Genomic DNA, 23,978 nt, shown 5'->3' on the forward strand with positions numbered 1-23,978 from the left:
ACCGCGCATGCGTCACTTCTAAGGCCATTTTTCCGGTCACGTGTTAACCAGCGCTGGGCTCTTATAGGCTGCTGACCGGGGAGGCGAAGGGGAAATAGGTGGCGTCACTATAAAAGTAGTGTCGTAAGCACGCTAAGCAACGGTTTGTTAAGCGCTTCGGAGTTGGGGGAAGGATGAGCCAGCAGGGGGCGGCGCTGCAGACCTATAACAACGAGCTGGTGAAATGTAAGACCCCCTGATGTACCATGAGACCCCCAAACCCTTTCCTGTGACCCCTCTGTTCTCACCTGACTTCCCCACCTCCTCTCATTGACTGACACCTTTCTTCTATAGGTCACAGTGCCTTCAGCACTGCCTGCCCCTCACCGCAATGATCTCTGGAGCTATCTATAGAGGGGAGGGGGATTTTCAGTGTCCACATGAGGCGGGAGTGTTCTTCCCACTAATGTCCATATGATGTACATACAGTCATTACCGGTGTTCTGTCCAAAAATGTCTGCCTAGTAAATAGTGTAGTGCGCAGTACGGAGCAGAGGAGATTCAGAAAATCTCCGAAGGTGGACGGCGCCTGCGCTGTGGGTCCAGATGCAAGCCCCATCATCCAAGTGGACATAGGGCTGCGTATAGTTAGAGGGCCCCTCGCGGGCTCGCCACGCTTCGGGCACGGCCTTGCTTTGATCGGCTCTTTTATATTCTAAATCTATGTCCACTTGGATGGTGGGGCTTGAACCTGGACTCACGGCGCAGGCTATTTTCGGAATCTGCTTGTCATGGGTACTGCGCATGCGCAGTACACAGCGGACACTATCCGATGGGGGACAGTATTTGACTGGACACCGGCAGGGGTCCCTCAGAATGGAACGTTACTTCAAGGGATCCTTCGTGGTAATATAGTTTAAATAATATAGATCACTAAATGGCGGATTGCTATTCCCATGGAGGGTGGGAGATTCCCAAGATAGCTTTTTAACCACTTGCCGACTGCCAATTTACGCTGGTAGAATGGCACGGGCAGGCAAAAGGGTGTACCTGTATGTCCCTTTGAATTTGCCGCCTACCAGCTGCGCGCTCGCGAGCTTGATGGTTTGATTGAGGAGAGACAGAATAGGGAGATTTCTATGTAAACAAGGCATTTCCCTGTTCTGCCTAGTGACATGACAGATCACCGCTCCCTGTCATTGGGAGGAATGATCACTGTCTTGTTGTAGTGAGACAATCCCCCCCCCCCCCCTAATCAGTAAGGCCTCATATACACTGCTGCTGGTAAAGAGATGTTCAGAGGCAGTTGACTGCTTTTTTTTTTTTTCTTCAGCTGCTCCTGAACTCATCCTATCTTATATGTACATGTACACAGGTTCGTTAAGACCCCTTTCACACCAAGGGCATTTTGCAGGCGCTATAGCGTTAAAAATAGCGCCTGCAATCCGCCCTCAAATAGCTGCACCATTGTGTCCGGTGTGAAAGCAAGAGGGCTTTCACACTGGAGCGGTGTGCTGGCAGGACATCGGAAAAGTCCTGCCAGCAGTGTTTACTGCTGCTCCCCATTGAAATCGATGGGGCAGCACAGCTACACCGCCGGCATAACGCCGCTATTGCGGGCGCCTTTAACCCTTTCTCAGCCGCTAGCTGGGGTTAAAATACCCACTAGCGGCCGAAATGCGCTGCAAATCCGACAGTAAACCGCTGCTAAAAAATAGCAGCGTTTTACCGCCAACGCTATGGGCGGCGCAGTGTGAAAGGGGTCGTAAGGTCATTTTTAGGCAGTTGAGTTTTTAGAGGCCTTTTTTGGGAAGCAAAAAAATTAGTTCAGACGCTGAGTCTCGAGGCATTTCAAGCGCCAAATGCTTCTAAAAGTGGTAACTCGCATTTAGCTGCATTTCGTTTATAGGTGTTTTTCAGTTTTGGCTATTTTGAAGAGGGGAAAAAAACATTTATTTATTTATTTATTTTTTTGCAAATGCGGTTAAACAGAGTATATAAACACGGCAAAACGAACATTTTATCTGTCAAGTTAAAGCATTCAGGAGAGGTTGTAAAAAGTCCCATGTACATTAAGCCTTAGAACACACTTAGGATTAGAAAAGGTGTAGGTGTGGCGCTATTCCTACTTGAGATAGAGTGGTGAGAAAATAATAAAAATTTACTCTCCCAACAAGATCAGAACCTGAAATTAATTTTTAAAATTAAAAAAAAATGAAGAAAACTTTAGTCAATAAATATGGGGTGTTGTGCTGTACCCTCTTCCGGCATCAAAATCATGAGTGGGGGGTGTGAGAGATGGTATATTGTAACCAAATGTTAATGTGTTAGACCCTCTGTGCTGGCTAAATTAGCCTTAAAACAAGTGTTGGTGTGTTAGACCCTCTGTCTGCTACACAGGTGAGTGTGGGTAATATGTTAAAAAATAGCTATGTGCTTTATCCTGATGTGAAAAAAAGACAAAAACTGTTTGTTAAAAAAATAGCTATAACTCGCGTTTAGTTTACGGGTGTTTTTTTAGTTTTGGCTATTTTGAAAAAAATGTGTATATATATTTTTCAAAGCCTCTAAACGCAAACGCGGCATGTGAACGGGCAAAACGTACATTTTAAACGGTTACTATCTGTCAAGTTAAAGCATTCAGGAGAGGTTGTAAAAACATCCCGTGTACATTAAGCCTTAGAACACACTTAACCCCTTGATCGCCCCCTAGTGTTTAACCCCCTTCCCTGCCATTGTCATTTATACAGTAATCAGTGGCTATTTGTAGCTCTGATAGCTGTATAAATGTTATTGGTCCCAAAATAGTGTCAAGTGTCCAATCTGGCCACCATAATGTCGTAGATCGCCACCATTACTAGTTAAAAAAATAAACAAATGCTATAAATCTATCCCCTATTTTTTTTTTTTTTTTTTAGATGCTATAACTTTTGCGCAAACCAATCAATATACACTTATTGTGATTTTTCTTTTTTTTTTCTTTTTTTCTCTACCAAACATATGTAGAAGAATAATATATATTTTTATAATGTAACGAAATAGTCCATATATTCATAAACACCAACGATGAGAAATGGATGAACACACGGTGATAAACAATCCCAGGGGAAAGGGCTCACAGAACTCTCACCTTAAAGGAAATTCAGGCTCATCACAAATTCTGCAAATATCTCACTTCATTCCTCATATTCAGTCATCGGAAGGATCCTTTTGCTGTGCCAGATAGAAAACCATTTCTATATCCAGCCACTAGAGGGCCATGATAACTCGTATATAGTAATGATGACCCAAACGTGATGATTCGTGATGGATAGCTCAAAAAGAGGAGGAGGGGGAAGAGAGAGATAGAGGAGGCTCCAATAGTGTAGTATATTAAAAATGAAGTAATCAATTTATTGGTAAGTGATAAAATTGGACTCTCACATTGTAAAGAATAAAAACCACACAAGAGAAGTTAAAATGGTGGAGATCCCCATGAAGAAGTCACATGGTATGACGTAACGCGTAGGGAGTGGCCGTAGGACGCACCGGAAGTACAGTAGGACTGGCGGAAGACGCCACCATTTTAACTTCTCTTGTTGTGTGGTTTTTACTTTCAAAATTTTTTATTTGTTTCAAAGGAAAAATATAATCCATACAATAGAGCACGGCAACATGTCGTCTCACATATATATGAAGAACATGGAAAACAAGTAAGAAAGTACAGGCTAACAGCATAAGCCGGAGAATACACATTGCGAATTGAAAGGCATTAGTAATATTAGCAACAGATGAGATGAAAGTGAGAGGAGTTCTTTTTGTCTGGAACGGAATGACATGACAATTGAGGGAAACCTAGGAAATATGGACCAGATGCCACCCAGTACCCCCGACACCCCAATTGGGAACACGCTGTGTCGAGGGCAATAGGCGCCCACAAAATATGAACATAAGAGGGGAGAAATGAAAGGGAGTTGTCAATCCAATACCAGAAGACTCCTGTTTTACCAGACGGTCAGCCTCTAGGCCTAACTGAGGGTCCTCTGTTGGGAGAAGCAAATCAGAGCGCATTGCATCAGATTCTTTATGTCAACCAATAAACAGTGCCTAGGCAACATTTATACAAACTTTTATACCTTTCCGGACTAGCTTAAGTCCATAGTATGGAAACCAAGAGAACATATGCAAACAAGAGGAAAGAAAAGGGAAAGGTAAAGACAAAGAAAGAGGAGGGAGATAGAGGGGGGAAGGGGTGGAGAGAGCGTCACTACTTGCGTCAAGATCATTAAGAGCAGTTCATACATATGGGAAGTTGGTCAGGCCCATTATTCGGGCCCAGGGTTCCCAGGTGGCTACAAACCTATCAGATGTGTCCTCCAACATGCTAGCAATCCTCTCCTGAGACATGATCCAGGAGATCTTATTCTTAACTAGTGTGAAAGAGACCCCTGTTTTCTTCCAATTCTTGGCTATGGAGATTTTTGCTCCCAGCAGCACAAATTGGGTCAACCTGCAGGCGGGTTTAGAGAGGTGGGGAATTGGATCATTAAGGAGAGCCACTGTTAGAGTCCAGATGTGGAGCCCGACTTGTAGGAGGAGACCTCTCTTACAGCGCTGGTTCAGGAGCCGCTGGAATGGGAACAGCGGTCTCGAGAGCGCAGTGGGTAGGAGGGCCTGCTGGATAGGGCCGCTGGAGCTGGTAGAAGAGCGGAGATCCCTCTGAAGGCTGAGTGGACTGCGGTTTGCTGGAAGCAGGCAGTAGCTTCAGAAGCCGAAGATTGGAACTGGCAGCAGGCTGGAGAAGAGTCAGACGGTCCGGGTCAGAAGGTAAGCAGACTGGTGGTAACGGAAGGCAGAAGAGGTGTCGGTAAGCAGGCAGAGGTCGGCAACGGAATCACAAGCAGAAGAGGTTTCGAGGTCAGGCAGGCCGGGTCGGGATTGGAGAAGGCAGAGAAGTCAAGCAAGCCGGGTCGATAACGGTAGCAGGTAATCAGGTTCAGGATCAGGTATTCAAAGGTAACCGGGTTCAGGATCAGATATTCAGACACACGGAAGCTGAGACGAAACAGCGCCGCACCGGCGCTCTTGAGGGTCCTTTAAACGCTCAGTGGCGGGAAGGAGCGCACGCACGCCACGCACGACCACGTGAACGAGCGCGCGTACGAATCGCCACTCGCGAACGTGCACACTAACGCGTAAACGAACGCGTACGCGAACGCGCAGAAGACACACGCCGACGCCTGTGTGCACGCAGCTGTACCTGTCTATTGCTGGTAAGTTCCTGACATTGCCCCCTCCCAAGGGGCAGCCTCCGGATGCCCAACAGGTTCCTCTTTTCTGGATGGGCAGACAAGTATGCGTGAATTAACCGCCTGGCATGGATATTGCTGTTCGGTTCCCAGGAATTGTTCTCTGGCCCAAATCCCTTCCATTTGATCAGAAATTGGATGCGTCCCTGTCTTTTTCTGCAATCGAGGATGGCCTCCACCTCGTACTCCTCATTTCCATCCACTAAGATGGGTTCTGGAGGTCTAGTTCCTCTATCAGGAAAGGGATCAGGGGTGGCAGGTCTCAGCAGTGACACATGGAACACAGGATGAATCCTAAGCGACTCAGGCAGGGTTAGCTCGTAGGAAACTTCATTAATTTTCCTCTTAACCGGAAATGGTCCCATAAATTTAGGTGCAAGTTTCCTGGAGGGACAAGCCATTTTAATGTTATTGGTAGAAAGCCATACCTGGTCGCCAGGTTGTAGGATCAGTTCCCCTCTTCTTCTCCGGTCAAAGGCTCTCTTACTGTCTGCCTGGGCCTGGGCCTTGGCCACTGCTTCCTGCAACACCCGGTTATTGTGGCTGAGGAAATCCACTGTCTTCTGGACCGCTGGAACTGAGGTTTCTGGAAGAAAATCAGGCAAAAAGGTTAAATGAAAGCCATAATTGGCGAAAAAAGGGGACTGACCGGTGGCCGAATGACAAGCATTATTGTAGGCAAATTCTGCCAAAGGCAGCAGGGACACCCAATCATTCTGTACGAATGATGTGAAGCACCTAATGTACTGCTCAAGAGTCTGGTTGGTCCTTTCTGTCTGCCCATTAGTTTGGGGATGATAGGCCGAGGACAGTGCCAGCTCAATTTTCAGGATCTCGCACAGGGCCCTCCAGAAGCGTGAGGTGAACTGCACTCCTCTGTCGGAGACTATATTCGCTGGAATCCCGTGTAGCCTCACAATCTCCTTAATGAACACGTGGGCAGTCTCCACAGCAGATGGGGTGCCTTTTAAGGGTGAGAAGTGGGCCATCTTGGATAGCCGGTCTACAACCACAAAAATAGTTGAACATCCCTCAGAACATGGAAGCTCGACAATAAAGTCCATACTAATCATTTTCCAGGGTCTGTCGGGTACGGGTAGGGGTTTCAGCAGTCCCCAAGCCCGGTTCCTGGGTGTCTTGTTCTGGATACAGACGGGGCAAGAGCTGATGTACTTTTCGCAAAAGTCCTTCAAATTGGGCCACCAGAACGTGCGTTGTACCAGATCAAGGGTCTTGCGGACCCCAAAGTGGCCTGCCAGTGGGTGGTCATGAAGAAGGGACAGCACCTTAACTCGGACATTCTTGGGGACAAAAATTTGACTTCCCCCTCCAGAACAAGCCATCTCTGGACATTAAGGTGATTCCGGGGGGTCTAGAGGAGTCAGAGGATGCTTCTCTGATCAGAGAGAGGAGGTCAGGCTGTAAAAGTAAAAAATTCCCGGCAGGTAAGATGGTGTCAGGAACAGATGAGTCCTTGGGATTGTCATACATCCGTGACAGCGCATCCGGTTTCACGTTCTTCGATCCGGGCCGGTACGTGATGTGAAAGGAGAAACGTGAAAAGAACAGGGCCCAGCGGGCTTGTCGGGGTCTCAGTCGCTTGGCAGACCGTAGATATTCTAAGTTCTTGTGGTCTGTGTATATTAGTACCGGGTGAGCAGCGCCCTCCAATAGGTATCTCCACTCCTCCAAGGCGGCCTTAATGGCGAGCAACTCTCGGTCGCCTACGTCGTAATTCTTCTCCGCGGAAGAGAGTTTCCTGGAGAAGAACCCCACGGGATGCATTAGGTCCTTGTTGCCTTGACGTTGGGAGATGACCGCTCCTACGGCCACTTCAGAGGCGTCTACCTCGAGGATGAAGGGTAGAGACGGGTCCGGATGGCTGAGAATTGGGGCGGACGTGAAGAGTTTTTTAAGTCTTTCGAAAGCACTCTGGGCCTCCTGAGTCCAGCAGAAGCGGAAGTTTTGTCTGGTCAGTTGCGTGATGGGCGCAGTTATAGCTGAAAAGTCTCTTATGAACTTTCTATAAAAGTTCGCAAAACCGATGAAGCGTTGTACACCCTTCTTATCCAAAGGCGCTGGCCAATCTAGTACAGCAGACACCTTTTGGGGATCCATCCTGATGCCCGTTGGGGAGATCACTAGTCCCAGGAATCGGATGCTCTGTAACTCAAATTCGCATTTCTCAGCCTTTGCGTAGAGTCGGTGCTGGCGAAGGCGGTCTAGGACTTTACGGACGTGTTCTCGATGCTGATCAAGAGAGTTGGAAAATATTAAAATGTCGTCCAGGTAGACAATCACGAACACATCGAGGAAATCCTTAAACACGTCATTGATTAGGTGTTGAAATGTGGCCGGGGCGTTGCAGAGCCCAAAGGGCATCACTAAATATTCATAATGACCGAATCGGGTCCGGAAGGCTGTTTTCCATTCATGCCCGGCCTGGATGCGAACTAGGTTATACGCTCCCCTTAGATCCAACTTGGTGAATATTTTAGCGGATCTCAGTCTCTGGAAGAGTTCGGGTATCAAGGGTAAGGGGTAGCGGTTCTTAACCGTAATCTTGTTTAAGTCTCTATAGTCCACACATGGACGGAGGGACTGATCTTTTTTAGTGACAAAAAAGATTCCAGCTCCTGCTGGGGAAGTTGAAGGACGGATGAACCCCTTCTCTAGGTTTTCGTCCAAGTAGGTCTTCAGTGCCCCCTGCTCCTTTTCTGATAAAGGGAATATGCGTCCGAAAGGAATCTCGGCCCCAGGGAGTAGCTCGATCGGACAATCATAGGGACGATGGGGAGGCAGAGTGTCTGCTCCCTTTTTACTGAACACATCAATAAAGTCATGGTAGTGCTTGGGCACAGTCTGCAGTAGGTCTTGATCAGAGTCTAAACATAAAAGGGTGGCGGAAGGCTTGGTGGAATCTGTTAGGCAGTGTTTCAAGCAATAGGAAGATGGAAATGTGACTTCTCTGGTAACCCAATTGATGTAGGGGTTGTGGGCTTGGAGCCAGGGTATGCCCAGAATGATCGGGAACATTGGAGAGGAGATGACATCCAACGTCAGAAATTCCTTGAGTTGAGAGGAGATAGTGACAGGTAGAGGGAGAGTCTCTTGAATTACCTTTCCAGAACTGATGCTAGACCCATCGGCCAGAAAAACTGAGAGTTCATGAGCCTTGCCTCGTAACGGGATGCCCTGTCGGCCCGCAAAGGTGGAGTCTATGAAGCAGCGGCATGCCCCGGAGTCAATGATAGCGTTGACTGTCACCGTCCTTCCTTGGAGCTGTAGTGAGAGAGGAACGGCAAGGTGGGTTGAATTGGCAGTCAATGCAGAGAGACTGGTAGAAGCAGAAGGTAGACACTTACTTGTCTTGACAGGGCAATTAAAGACATAGTGACCCGAACCACCGCAGTAGAGGCAGAGATTCTGCTGCCGGCGACGTGCGCGCTCTTCTGGAAGCAAAGCGGGGCGCAGTAGTCCTAATTGCATGGGCTCGGAGGTGTCAGGAGCCGTACAGGGCGGAATAGGACTGGACGGAGGTACATAGCGAGAAGCAGGCATTGGGGCTCTCGCTGTCATCCAGACTGGACGGGCTTGCTGAGCGGAGCGCTCTGATCTTCGCTCCCTGAGACGGCGATCAATCTGGATTGTCAAGGAGATCAGGGCCTCCAGGGTTTCTGGTATACCGACTCGAGCCAGTTCATCCTTAAGTCCTTCGGATAACCCCATGCGAAATTGATGCCTTAAAGCCGCATCATTCCATTCCGTGTCTGCGCTCCAGCGTCGAAAGTCCGAGACATAATCCTCAGCCGGTCTGCGGCCCTGCTGGAGCGCAAACAGAGCAGATTCAGCCGTGGCAGTCTTTTGGGGGTCCTCGTAAAGCTGAGCCATGGCCTCAAAGAAGGATGGCAGAGAGAAGGTTGCGACTGAATCTCCTTCAAGTAAACGGTGGGCCCAGGTCTGCGGTTCACCTTGTAGGAGGGAGATTACAAATCCTACCTTCGTGGCTTCCAGGGAGAAAGTCCGTGGTTGTAGGGCAAAATAGAGTTGACAAGCGTTCCGAAAAGCCCGAAATTTGGTTCGATCCCCAGAAAACCTTTCCGGAATGGGTACCCTTGGTTCAGGTGGAAGCATGACAACGGATGGTGAGGCGACGGGCTGTGCTGATAGGGAGGACGGAGCAGGGGCCACGTGACCAGTATCTGTAAGGTCCTGGACCTGTCCTTCAAGCCTGGCGTAGCTATCTTGAAGCGATTTTACCGCTTGGGTAAGGGCCGACAGGTGCGTGCAGATCTCCTTCATGGGAGAGGTCTCTCCTGCGGGCTCAGTCATGGCTGTTTCGTACTGTTAGAGTCCAGATGTGGAGCCCGACTTGTAGGAGGAGACCTCTCTTACAGCGCTGGTTCAGGAGCCGCTGGAATGGGAACAGCGGTCTCGAGAGCGCAGTGGGTAGGAGGGCCTGCTGGATAGGGCCGCTGGAGCTGGTAGAAGAGCGGAGATCCCTCTGAAGGCTGAGTGGACTGCGGTTTGCTGGAAGCAGGCAGTAGCTTCAGAAGCCGAAGATTGGAACTGGCAGCAGGCTGGAGAAGAGTCAGACGGTCCGGGTCAGAAGGTAAGCAGACTGGTGGTAACGGAAGGCAGAAGAGGTGTCGGTAAGCAGGCAGAGGTCGGCAACGGAATCACAAGCAGAAGAGGTTTCGAGGTCAGGCAGGCCGGGTCGGGATTGGAGAAGGCAGAGAAGTCAAGCAAGCCGGGTCGATAACGGTAGCAGGTAATCAGGTTCAGGATCAGGTATTCAAAGGTAACCGGGTTCAGGATCAGATATTCAGACACACGGAAGCTGAGACGAAACAGCGCCGCACCGGCGCACTTGAGGGTCCTTTAAACGCTCAGTGGCGGGAAGGAGCGCACGCACGCCACGCACGACCACGTGAACGAGCGCGCGTACGAATCGCCACTCGCGAACGTGCACACTAACGCGTAAACGAACGCGTACGCGAACGCGCAGAAGACACACGCCGACGCCTGTGTGCACGCAGCTGTACCTGTCTATTGCTGGTAAGTTCCTGACAGCCACCGTGGGAACTCTGGGGACTTTGGCACCAATCAATCTTTCAATCAGGTTAAATACTTTCTTCCAGAAGGGGCGGATTCTTGGGCATTCCCACCAAATGTGTGACATCGTCCCCGTAAGCATGCATCCCCGGAAGCAGAGCGGACTGGCTGTTGGGAACATGTGTGCAACTCTGGCTGGCGTATAGTACCATCTGGTTAGTACTTTTGTCCCTGCTTCCATAAGGTTTGTATTGAGCAGACCCCGAAAGGATCTAGCCCCTATTGAGTGCCATTTGTCCAAGGACCATTGGAATGAGAAATCAGTTTCCCAGGCGACCATATAGGGCGCCTTTGTTTTGGGGGTGGTGAGAGACGTGTAGACTAAGGAAATCCCCCTCTTCTGGTCCATGGCTTGACCACACCAAAGTTCGTATTCTGTAAAGAGCGGGGGGTTTGATTCTCCTTTGCAAAGGGAGTGTAGAAAATGTTGAATTTGATGGAACCGAAAAATTTCGGTCTTAGGCATGCTTAATTTCTTGATACAAAATTGCAAGGTAATAGGTCCTGTGGCTGTGAAAAAGTGTCCTATCCTGTAGAGACCCTTATCAACCCACCATTTGAAGGCAAGTACATTGTAACCTGGAGGGAAGCGAGGATTATTGAAAATATGAGTTAAAGGTTTAATTGCTGAGACCAAGGAGGTAGAGTAGCGCAGGGAATCCCATAGTTTAAATGAGTGGGAGAGAGTAGGGGACAAGATAGCGGGTCTATTTTTCTGAGGGGTCCATAGTAAAAAGTCGAGGGTAAAAGTGGGGACAGCCTGATTCTCAATATGGATCCAGTCTGGCTTCTCGTATTTTGAGTAAATTACGGATAACTGTGTTAGCCTAGCTGCTTGGTAATAACGGAATAGAAGTGGGAGGCCTAAACCACCCTTCTTCCTGTGCGCGAAGAGGGTATTGCGGGTTAGTCTATAGCCCTTCCTACCCCAAATGAATTTTAGGATTTTGTTTTGGAAGTTTGAGAGGTGGACCCTACGAATGGGGATTGGAAGGGATCTAAACAAATAAAGTAATCTGGGTAATAGAGTCATTTTGATAGCGTGTATCCTACCTAGCCATGATATGGGCAGATGGGACCACTTTTGTAAATCTGCTTCTAGAGTACGATACATCCGGGGATAATTATGACTGTATAAAGTCTCCACCTTAGCTGTGAGGTTTATACCTAGGTATTTGATGGAGGATTCGCTCCATTGGAAATTGAAGTTCTGCTTTAACAGTTCAACAGTGGGGGGAGTTAGAGAGACGTTGAGAGCCTGGGATTTACTGTAGTTCACTTGAAGACCCGACATCTTGGAGAAGGAATCTAGTATAGCGTTTAAATTGGGTAAGGAAGTTATGGGAGAAGTGATGTAGAGCATGATATCGTCCGCAAATAGGGCACACTTGTGGACACGAGAACCGCATACCACCCCTTTTATGTCTTGGTTTTGTCTAATAGCTATAGCGAGGGTCTCGATTGCCATCGCAAAAATTAAAGGGGACAATGGGCATCCTTGCCTAGTTCCTTGTCTTATGGGAATGGGTTTGGAGTAGAAGCCCTGTATGCGGATTCTCGCTGTAGGGGTTGAGTATAGGGCCTGTATTAAGCCAGTAAAGCGTTGCCCAAAGCCCCATTTGCGGAGGATAGCGAATATATAAGGCCAGGAGACCGAGTCAAAGGCCTTCTGTAGGTCAAGCGAGAGAAGCATACCCGATTGTTGGGGTCCACCCGCCCAGTTTGTTTGGAGAATGGACATAATATCTATGGTTCTTCTTATCTGGGCCTTGTCTACCAGGAATGAAACCCACCTGATCCTTGTGTATATACACATTAATGAATTCAGCCAACCTGGAGGCGAGGATTTTGGTTAGTATTTTAATGTCACAGTTAATTAAAGAGATTGGGCGGTAATTTCCAACCTCTTCTGGGTTTTTATCAGGTTTTGGAATGACAGTTATAAGTGCTGCATTTAGGTGGGGATCAAGTGGGTTTCCCTTCGAGGCGTAGTTGAAGAATTTAGAGAGGTAAGGTGCTAAGGTTTCGGCAAACTTTTTGTAATAAGGATTGGACAGGCCATCCGGGCCAGGGGCTGATCCCGGTTTTAAGGTTTTAATTGCTGCTAAAACTTCTGCCGTTGTAAAAGGGGCTTCTAGGCTGTCTCTATGGCTCGAGGATAGTTGTGGGATAGGAAGGTCATTTAGGAAAGCGTCTATAGAGTGATCAGCAGGGGCTGGGGATGGAGAGTAAAGTTTATTGTAAAATTCTGCGAATTCCCCTAGTATCTTTGTAGGGTTAGCTGAGGGACCATGTCCAGGGATTATAATCTTTGGAATAGCCTGTGTTTTGAGTCTGGGGGATAATTTATTGGCCAACATAGAGTCCATCTTATCACCTTGTGTATAGAATCTATTTTGAGACCATCTCATTTGTTTTTCGGCTTTAGCTGTCAGAGCTAGGTTCAGTTCGAGCCTGGCCCTGTCCAATTGAGGGAGTAAATTAAGGGACGGGTCTAGTTTGTGCCTGGTTTTTAGGGACACGTAGTCGTTCTCTAGTTTTTTGATTGTTGCCTCTCTCTCCTTTTTAATGGCTGATGACAATCTGATAAGTTCTCCCCTTATAAAGGCTTTATGAGCCGCCCAAAGCGTTTCCGCTGAAACATCATTTCCGTCGTTAAATTTAAAGTATTCCTTTAGGGAGTCAGAGAGCGCAGACTCGGACAGGGTCTGATAGTATGGACTCGTTCAGCCTCCATTGCTTCTGGCCCGCTCTATTGTATTGTGACCGGATGGTCATGACAACTAAAGAGTGGTCCGAAAGGGAGGAGTCAATAATTTTTGACTGAGTTATGGCCGGGATAACTGAAGATTTCACTAACAGGTGGTCAATTCTGGCGTATGAATTATGGGGGTGTGAGAAGTGAGTATAGTCTCGTTTGGTGGGGTTTAGTTCTCTCCAGACATCAGCCAGGCCCTGGTCGTGTATTAATTTCGCCAGTTTAAGGCTCTCATTAGAGGGGCGGGTAAGTTGGGAACCTGGGGGTCTAGTTTTGTCTAACCCCTGATCAAAGGCCACGTTGGAGTCTCCCCCGAGTATAACTGTTCCCTCTACAAGGGGGGTAAGGTGAAGGATGAGTCTTCTGAAAAAGGCTGTTTGACCCTTATTAGGGGAGTAGTAGGAAATAAAAGAGTAAAGGTGGCCATCTAGAGTGCCTTTCACTAGCAGATATCTGCCGTCAGGATCTTTAGTTTCGGATATTAATTGGAAATTGCAGGATTTAGCAAACACTATTGCAACCCCCTTGGTCTTGTTAGTTGCATTTGCTAGGTAGAATTTGTTGTAGTGGGAGTGTAAGAAAGAGGGGTTATACGAACTGGGAAAGTGGGTTTCCTGAATCAAAAGGACGTCTAGTTTGGACGATTTATATGATTTAAAGATTTTCTTGCGTTTAAGGGGAGAGTTTATACCTTGAACATTGTGCGAAGCTACCCTCCAGGTATGTTGTGTGTGTGGTCAGCCATGGGTCTCGCAGTGGGGGGAACTACCTGTCAGCATATCACTCACCCTCCCAAGGTGCCAAATTGGGCACCGTAGCCGGACAAATTGAGTACGTTGGTGTAATGTGAGAACCGTTGTGATGTTGCCAACTTCCTTCAAGTCTGAAAAAGAGAATACAAGTGAGTGACGCTCTGGAAAGGGTGAGGGAAGAGAGGGAGTTGTATAGAAGAAGTAATAAGAAAAGGAAGAAGAAACATCCCCCCCCCTGGTGTACAGAAGAGCAGGAGGGGAGGTAGGAGAACCACGAACATCTCACAGACAAGTATGAGATGCGTAGAAAAAATAAATAATTCCAACCCTAGGGTTGGTCTTCCAACCTCACCGACCATTGATATGGTCGAGAAGGTAGGAGGAGGCGCATGTGGCTCACGCCGCGCCCCAGCACTTCTTAACCCGCATGAAAAAACCAAGTGAAAAAACAACCAAACGCTTGCCAGCAGGTGTGTATAAAACACGTAAAGAGCCACCCGAGAGGCTTTAAGCCTCAATTACTATAGTCTGGTGCACCACAATAGCGTACAAAAAAGGAAAAAGAAAAAAAAAAGAGAAGAGAAAAAAAAAAAGGGGGGTTTAAGGGGAACACAGGAGACGTCAGTGCCTCCATTGAGGGAGGACTGGTGGACCTTTCAGTCTTCAAGGTTCAGGGAAAATTTTCTTCCAGGAGTGGAATCCTTTCTGAGAACCGCTTGGAAAGTCTTGGATGAGTCAGGGGGGACCGTGATTGGAAGATCTTCGGGATTTGGTTTTGCTCCAGAGTGGATTGGGAGATCCGGTAGGTGGAGGGCGTTTGTTGGAAGTGGAGGTTGGAGCGGCAGTCTCCATTTCCATTTCCTGGGCTATGATGTTTAATTTCAGGAGTAATTTTTCACCTGCGTCGAAGGTAGAGAAGGAATAAGACCGGTCTTTAAGTGAAAATCGAACCGCAAATGGGAAGGCCCATTTATATTTGATGTCCTTTTGGGCCATGGCTGTCAGGAGTGGCTTCAGGGCTCTTCTCTTCTGGATGGTAGCCGGGGAAATGTCCGCAAATATTTGCACAGGGTGTCCTTGACATGAGATCTGCGGTAGGGTTCTGGCTTGTTTCATCACCTCTTCCTTTACAGCATAGTATAGAGGTTTAGCAATGACGTCTCTGGGAGACCCATCCTTCCTGGGGGGTCCCATAGCTCTGTGGACTCTGTCTAGTTCCAGGCGGGCTGTTGGTATATTGGGGACTAGAGCTCGGATCAAGTCTTGTGTTGCCGTGGAAACATCTGTAATGGATTCTGGTAAGCCTCTAATTCTAAAGTTCAGTCTCCTGGATCTATTTTCCAGGTCGTCAATGCGTGAGAATGCTGTCTCTAATTGATCTTGCAGAGTTTGAATAAGCCCGGTGTTTTGATGGGAGATGGCTACTGTTTGCTCAATTTTGTCTTCCATAGCATCCATCCTGGATCCTATGTTTTGCAAATCCGCCCTGATTTCGCCCGTGATGGCTGCAGCGTTAGCCGCCAGACCCCTATCTAGGAGTGTTGAGAACTTGAGGAATAGTTCTTCCATGGATGACTGAGTCATATGTGTAACTGGGCCCTGAGGGCCGGGGGTGGGTGAAGCAGGGGGGGCTGCCGGGGAGAGGGCCTGGTCACCAAAAGCTTGATTGAGTAGCGATTCTGTAGAGGTGGGTGAGGGGGTCCCCATGCTGTGAGGTCCTGCTGTGAAGTGAAGGATAGCCGGAGCTAAGACTGATCTGTGGTCTGGAGTCAGCTCTAGGTGTTGAGGTGGGGGCTGAGTGGCGGTGGTCACCTTGGAGGCCATCTTGTGACTCCCTGACGGTGTGGTGGAGTTAAACTCCCCGTGTAAGTTCCTCCTGGCCCTCGTTTTAAGCATACAAGGTATGGTGGAAGGGATTGAGGATTACCTTCGGATGCAGTTTCTGAGCTCTTTGGTGCGGGGAGAACTTCACAGCACGAGCGCTTACAGTCTGGCGGCCATCTTGGTACACCCCGCGGAAACGGGATTCGGCCTCCACACAGCTTACACTCGTTCCGGATCGACGATTCGGTTTCCGGGTGATCCCCAAGTTATGTAGGGTCCGATGCACAGCGCGTGGATACGGTAGTTTGGCTGGGTGGCCCGCTAGCAGTGCTGGAGAGACGGCGTGGCGCGGAGCTCCCGGCTTACGCGGCCATCTTGGAACTCTCGCGCATGCGCACCATCGTTGTGTGGTTTTTATTCTTTACAATGTGAAAGTCCAATTTTATCACTTACCAATAAATTGATTACTTCATTTTTTTTTTTAATTAAAACCATTCTTTGAATGATTACACTATGGAGGTATCTTCTGCTTTTTCTCTGAGCGACACAGCTATATTATCTGTACTGAGCCTGTAAGCAGCCTAGAGGAACCATAAGGTTTTTGGGAACACCTGTGAAGTTTCCCTGTGCTTGGAGAGACCGTATGTCTCTTGGGTGGATCACGTTTTTTTTCCGGACTGAATCACTGGTTGGGATTAAGGAATATCTACCTCATATTTATTTCAGACCGGACTCTTTTTACACACTTGTTGCATGGATTTTAATTGTGTATCACCACTATTGAGGATTGTTCTTTTTACTGACTGTTTTAATTAAAGAGGAAGTAAACTCTCCCACTCTGATGCTTCTTTTTATTTAGTCCATTTTAATAAGTAATTATCAAAGTATAACCAATGTAATCCAGCCCAAATCGCATATTACTTACTGTTTAAAGAAACTTTAAAAAAAACTTGTTTCCAGGGGTTAGGCAGCGCCATCTTAACTATTGTTTTCAGTTGTATTGTTTTGAGTCCACAGTGGAGTGTATTTCTGCCCTTACATTGAGCACTTCCTGTACTGTTAACCAAGCCTCCTTCTCAATCCAACATTTCTACGGCAACCCTGCTTCCCTGTTCATAGCTGACTTGTTTATTTCATAGTATTTACTTGTGTTTCATAGTTTGTTAGGTTGAATAAAGACACCAGTCCATCCAGTTCAACCTTAGTGAGTGTCTACAATTGTCCCTATCCCTGTACATTGTACACTCACATTGGTCCCTGCCCACAATCCAAGGTCCCCATTCATATACTAGGGCCAATTTTGGACAGAAGCCAATTAACCTACCTGCATGTCTTTAGAGTGTGTTGATTACCTAGTGTTTGACTGTATGAGTCCTATCAGCTTCAGCTGATAAGACTGCAGTACTGCTGTCCCATTCCCTGGTTTACTGTATGTGAGGTCACATGGTGTGTAGAAGGAAGCTCTGAGTGATTAGAAGCCTGCTGGGAGTTCAGTGTTGTGCCGTAGAAAGTCGTGATAACAGATAGATAAGACATAGAGAGTGTGCTGTAAATCAGGGGAGATCTGGGCATGCTCAGTGACATTGTTCTAAAGAACAAAAAGGATTACAACAATGCTAAGCAAGTAAGGAGATATCTACAATTAGTGGTCATTAGGGTTTTTTATGCTGATTCACATGGGACAAAGTTGTAGGGGAGGGTTTACAACCACTTTAATGTAGTATCTTCATAGGAGTAATTACACTTTTTTTTTTTTTTTTTTTTTTCACTGCAATTTGGTGGCTGTCTGCCTTAGTTTAATCTACTTAGGCTCTTCTCACTACCATTGTGAAATTGAATGAATTTTTTTATTGGGAAGTTGAATGAATTTATCTATTTAGTTTTAAATTTAGTGCGTGCCTGCTTTAGTTTTATTCACTAAGGTTCTTTTCACCACTACAGGGAAATTATGTTTTTTTTTTTTTTTTTTTTTTTCTATCGCTATATAATATTTTATAGTTATTTACTTTAAATTTAAAGTATTTTTCTCCAGTCATCTTCCAGGACGGCACACCTGGGAGATGACTGGTCCACCTGACAGGAAACACAATCAACAAGTTTAAAAGTTCCCAACTTCCCACCCCTCCCTCAGACCCTCAGTTCTTGATTGTGTTTCCCACAGGATGGCAGCGAAACCAAGTTTCTCCTATTTATTTTTTATTTTTTCTGAAGGGGTCTGGGACCCTTTTTCTCTACAGAATTTTCCCTGGGACTCAGGCAGACAGGGTCTGTGACAGTCTCATGCAAACCTCCAGGGGTTATTTTTTTTCAGCCTCAGGGGACAGGGGAGTTGTCCTAGTAGTGCTGCTTCCCTATTTATGCCTTACCTAGAACGTCATGTTCGTTGGTGGAGTGCGGTGAGCTGCATCTTTTCCCTAGCAATGCTGAACGCGGATGGTGTGCGTTCCAGCGCTAGTGCGCATGTCCGGAAGTTCGCCGGAGTGCCGCGTCACTTCCGGGCATCGAGCTTCCGGATAGCGCGGAAAATCTTGCTGATGCAGTGATCTCTGGACGCAGGCGTGCATTCCAGCATCACTGCGCAGGACCGGAAGTCCGGCGGGAGAGTCCCGACGTCATTTCCGGGCGACGGACCTCCAAAAGATGGTGCCAAGCAGCAGTCATATAAATGGCAGAGGGTGCAGTGGAGAGCACTCAGACAGCGTTGCTGGAGAAACTCTTCATGCAGTTGCAGCATCTCCAAGGGGAACACTCAAGACAGCACCTGATCCAGCGATCCTGCAGGGCAGCTAAATCGCTATGGAGGTGGAAGGGCCGTCTGAGCAAACAGCCATTGAGGTCGCCACAGGGGGTGAGTGATCCAGCTGTGTTTTGTAGGGGCAGGGTACTCTGAGGCAAACCCCCCCCCCCCCTTGCTAATTGTCTATTTTTACTGTTTCCAGGGACTGAAGGCTCTACCCAGGGGTCAGCCTGTAGGTCTAAAGGAAAAGCTACTTCGAAGTCCAGGCGTTGTGGTTATTGTAATTCTAAATTGGCACAAGACCACAGCAAGCCCTTCTGCGATAGATGCATCTTTAAACTTGCAGGCAAGGAGACCGCCCAGGTTGTGTAAGAATGTCGGGCCTTACAGTCAGAAATGTTAGCCACCCTCCAGTCTTTCCAGACTACTCTAGTGAAGAGTCAGGATGAGGGTCCATCTGGGAGAGAGACCCCTCGTTCACAGGAAAACTTTTCCACATCTTATACGGAAAGTTCCCAGGGCCAGGTCTCCCTATTTGAGGTGGAGGAAGGTCAGGTCCCAGATTTTACTGGGGAGGAAGATTCGGACCAGGATAGCCAGGGGGAGGCTAAGCCTGGGGGACTTTTGTTCTCAGCAGAGGACATGGAAGGCCTATTAAAGGCCATTTACACCTCAGAAGATATTCAGGTCCCCTCTGCTCAGGTTTCAGCACAGGATAGGGTGTATAGGGGCCTAGGAAGGTTACAGGCCAGAACCTTTCCCATCCACCAGTCTCTGAAGGATATAGTCCTCAGAGAATGGAAGGAACCTGAACGTAAGCTCCTCAAACTAAAAGCTTGGAAGAGAAGGTGTCCCTTTAAGGATGAGGAAGAGAAGTTTTTTTTTTTTTTAAAACTCCCCGTTTGGATGCAGCCCTAGCACAAGTATCTAAGAGGTCTGATTTATCCTTCGAAGACTCTGGAAACATTCAGGACCAGATGGATAAAAAGTCTGAGACCTTACTCGAGAGGGCCTGGGAGGCGAATGCGGCGGTGATGGCGCCGGCTCTAGCCTCCGCCTGTGTAGCCAGAAATGCAGACGCCTGGCTTGCCAGATTGATGGATCACGTCTCCCCGAGTAAGACTAAAGAAATTGTAGACTCGCTGGAGGTAATCAGTCGAGCGGTAGCGTATGTGGCAGATGCAGCGGTGGAGACTGTTAGAACCACAGCTAAGTCAGCAGCACTTCTAAACTTCGCCAGGAGGGCCCTATGGGTAAAGACCTGGGATGGAGATTTCACTTCCAAGTCTCGCTTATGCGGGATTCCCTTTGAGGGTTCCCTGTTTGGGTCAGGTCTAGATCAGGTCCTGTCCCGGTCTACTGAGAAGGGAAAGAAGTTCCCTGTGAAGCCCAAGAGGGAAAGGGGTAAGATTTTTTTCGTGGCCCCCACTCAAAGACTCATCATAAGGGGAAAGGTGAACAGAGGAAGAAGTGGAACCTCGGAAAGGGGGAAACAAAAAGGTGCAGTTCTTTTCTCCAGTTCCGGAGCTTCTCAGAAGGAAGCCAAATGACTCCACTGTAAAGGTAGGCGCAAGGCTCAGCGACTTCCTTCCCCAGTGGGAAAGGATTACGCAGAGTCCATATATTTTAAATCTCTTAAAGGAGGGGTACAGACTGGAATTTCAGAGCTTTCCCCCACAGAATTTTCTTTATTACTTTTCTTCCCAGGGACCCAGCCAGGGCAGAGGGGTTACTAGGAAATTTAAAGGAGCTGGCAGAGCAAGGGGTTATTGCTCCAGTACCAGCCAGTCAGTTGTCCCAGGGTTTTTACTCACACGTGTTTGGGGTTCCAAAACCCTCGGGCATATTTCGGTTAATAATAAATTTGAGGACTCAACCGTTACTTACTACACAAGAGGTTCAGAATGGAAAGTATTCAGTAAGAAAACCTCTTCAGGCAGGAGTTTTTATGGTCACTCTGGACCTGAAAGACGCATATCTACACGTACCCATTGCTCCCGAACACCAGAAGTACCTACGCTTCACAGTTTGCATACAGCAGAAGGTACAACACTGGCAGTTCAGAGCTCTTCCCTTTGGGCTGGCGGCCAGCCCAAGGGTATTCACAAAGGTGATGGCCGAAGTCGTAGCATACATGCACCTACAGGGGATTGGGTTAATACCCTACCTGGACGACTTGCTGATCTACAGTGTGGATCAGAGGCAAGCTTTGATGGACAGAGACATCTTGTTAGAGACTCTGGAGACCTTGGGTTGGATGGTCAGTCGGGAGAAGTCCTCACTGACACCAGCTCAGTCCAAACTATAGCTAGACTCGCAGGCACAGAGGGTATTCTTACCAACAGAAAAGGTAGTGAAGGTCCAGAATGCGGTTGTCACCCTTCTCGAAAGAGGAGAAGCCTCTCTGAGGTATATAATGAGACTGCTGGGTCTCATGACCGCCTGCATACCGGCAGTAACCTGGGCACTACTCCATTCTCGGCAGCTTCAGGCCTTCCTGCTTGCCTCATGGGGAGGAAAAGGAGAAACATTGGAGAGGAGTCTCTCTCGATCTCTCTCTCTCTCTCTCTCTCGATCTCTCTCTCTCTCTCTCTCTCTCGATCTCTCTCTCTCGATCTCTCTCTCTCTCTCTCTCTCGATCTCGATCTCGATCTCTCTCGATCTCGATCTCTCTCGATCTCGATCTCGATCTCTCTCGATCTCGATCTCTCTCTCTCGATCTCGATCTCTCTCTCTCGATCTCTCTCTCTCTCTCTCGATCTCTCTCTCTCTCTCTCGATCTCTCTCTCTCTCTCTCTCGATCTCTCTCTCTCTCTCTCTCTCTCTCTCTCGATCTCTCTCTCTCTCTCTCTCTCTCTCGATCTCTCTCTCGATCTCTCGATCTCTCGATCTCTCTCTCTCTCTCTCGATCTCTCGATCTCTCGATCTCTCTCTCGATCTCTCGATCTCTCTCTCTCGATCTCTCTCTCTCGATCTCTCTCGATCTCTCTCGATCTCTCTCGATCTCTCTCGATCTCTCTCGATCTCTCTCGATCTCTCTCGATCTCTCTCGATCTCTCTCTCTCTCGATCTCTCTCTCTCTAGAGAGATTGCCCCTGGTCCCAGGTAGACCCATTGGCCTTGACCATGGACGCCAGGGAGTCCTCCAATTTCAGGGAGCTTCTGGCAGTAGGCAAAGCCCTAGACTATTTCCAAGAGCAGCTGCAGGGCAGAGAGGTTCAGGTCCTCTCAGACAACCTGGTCACGGTTGCATACCTAAACCACCAAGGGGGGACAAGGTCAGGCAAACTGAGGGGAGTTAGCACAGCAAATCCTTGGAAGCAGAAAGGAAGGTCCTTTCACTGTCAGCGATTCATATAAAAGGCTCGCTCAATCTGCAGGCAGATTTCCTAAGCAGACAGCCCATCCTTCAGGGAGAATGGGGATTGAGCAAAAATCTTCTCCCTGGTGTGCAGACATTTTGGCAGGTCAGAAATAGATTTATTCGCTTCCCGGAGGAATGCAAAGGTCCGCAGGTTTTTCTCCCTCTACAAGGATCAAGAGGCAGAAGGGATAGACGCTCTTGTACAGGTGTGGGATTTCAAGCTGGCTTATGCTTTTCCCCCACTGGTACTCCTTCCCAGAGTTCTACAGAAGTTAACTTGCTCAAGGACAGACCTGGTGCTGATAGCACCCTGGTGGCCCAAGAGGGTTTGGTTTCCCACCATTCAGAGTCTTTATGTAACTCCCCCGCTGCATCTGCCGGTGCAACGAGACCTGCTCAGTCAAGGTCCAGTCTCTCACCCCGACCCGGAACGTCTCTCTGACAGCATGGCTCTTGAGAGGGAAATACTCTGTGACAGGGGCTGTTCGGAGAGAGTGATAGACACTCTTCTCCTTAGTAGGAAAGGTGTCACCAGAAAAATTTATGCGAAAGTCTGGAAAGTTTTCTCCCATTGGCTGCAGTCTAAGGAGGGAGCTCTCCAGATGATACCTACCATCCTGGACTTTCTTCAAGAGGGGGTAGACCAGGGTTTGGCAGTCAGCACCCTTAAAGTCCAGGTGGCAGCCCTGTCCGTGTTTTTTGACAGGAAGCTAGGACAGGAGCCACTGATAAAAAAAAAAAAAAAAAAAGGCTTTTGTTGGCCAGGGAAAGGGTAGTTCCAGTCAGGTCGGTCAGTTGCCCTCCATGGGACCTATCCCTGATAATAGATGCCCTAACAAAGGGACCTTTTGAGCCGGTGGCTCAAATTTCTGTTAGCCTTTTATCGTTTAAGTTGGCCTTCCTTCTGGCTATCACTACAGCCAGAAGGGTGGGTGATATACAGGCCCTTTCGATTAAAGAGTAGTTTTTGCGTATCCTAGAGGATAGGGTAATCCTCACTCAGGATCCTCTTTATTTGCCAAAAGTAGCTTCGTTATTTCACAGAACACAGGAGATTATTCTCCCGTCTTTTTGCCAGAATCCCAAGAATAAGGAAGAGGAAAGGTTCAATTTCTTAGATGTCAGGCGCTGTCTCCTAGTATATTTGGAAAGGGTGAGAGACTTTAGGAGATCCAGTCACTTATTGATCACCTTCTCAGGGAAGAGAAGGGGTCTACAAGCCTCTAAGGCAACGATAGCTAGATGGGTCAGACAAACCATATCTATTGCTTATAGGCAGGCAGGTAAACCAGTACCAGCTCGCCTTAGGGCGCATTCAACCAGATCCCTGGCGACCACCTGGGCAGAAAGGGCAGGCGCCTCAATTGACCAGATCTGCAGAGCAGCAACATGGACAAGCCATAGGACATTTCTGAGGCACTACAGAGTGGAGCTGTTGTCCCCTCAGGATTTGGCATTTGGCAGGAAGGTCCTACAAGCGGTTGTCCCGCCCTAAAGGTAGGCCTGAACTTCTTGCTTATCATCTCAGGTGTGCCATCCTGGAAGATGACTGGAGAAAATGACCAGTTACACTTAACGGTAACGGCTTTTCTAGGAAATCTTCCAGGACGGCAGGCCTACTTCCCTACCCTTATCTTATTGGTGTGGTATATTCATTCCTCACAGAATGTTCCCTCTGACTTTTCTTTACCATAACTGAGGGTCTGAGGGAGGGGTGGGAACTTTTAAACTTGTTGGTTGTGTTTCCTGTCAGGTGGACCAGTCATCTCTCAGGTGTGCCGTCCTGGAAGATTTCCTAGAAAAGCCATTACCGGTAAGTGTAACTGGTCATTTTTTTAATGGTTATTTGGTCTTATTAGTGCTGCACTTCTTTTCTTATTTCCTGTACACCTGCGATGCAAATTTTAGCATTCAGAAGAACAAGTTACCAGCTTTTATCTCCTTTCCTGATGTGTTAGGAAGACTTCACAAGACCGTGGAATGTCTACTTGCCTTCTTGGATGTTTTGTTTCCTTATGGACTATAGTTGGCTTGTGTTGGATATATACGCTTTACTCATCACATATCCAAGAGGCCTCAACACTGCCTTCTTGTTTTTGTATTTTCTCAAGTCCAGTTGGGTGCCGATGGGCCCTATCAAAGCAGATTGTTGTTAATATGC

At 47.9% G+C, this 23,978-nt stretch overlaps 1 protein-coding gene across 1 annotated transcript in view; it reads left to right on the plus strand.

Moving 5' to 3' along the window:
• Positions 1-59: 59 nt before the first annotated feature.
• SSNA1 (SS nuclear autoantigen 1) overlaps positions 60-23,978 on the plus strand; it is a 41,207-nt gene continuing 17,288 nt past the window's right edge. Inside the window, exon 1 of the mRNA XM_077475802.1 lies at positions 60-225. Coding sequence (XP_077331928.1) covers positions 174-225 — 52 coding nt within the window. The 5' untranslated portion in view covers positions 60-173. The remainder of the gene's footprint in view (positions 226-23,978) is intronic.

Source organism: Lithobates pipiens, unplaced genomic scaffold (genome assembly GCF_037356315.1).
Source record: "Lithobates pipiens isolate NorthernLeopardFrog02 unplaced genomic scaffold, aLitPip1_a1.2 Scaffold_1, whole genome shotgun sequence".
Lineage (NCBI taxonomy): Eukaryota > Metazoa > Chordata > Amphibia > Anura > Ranidae > Lithobates > Lithobates pipiens.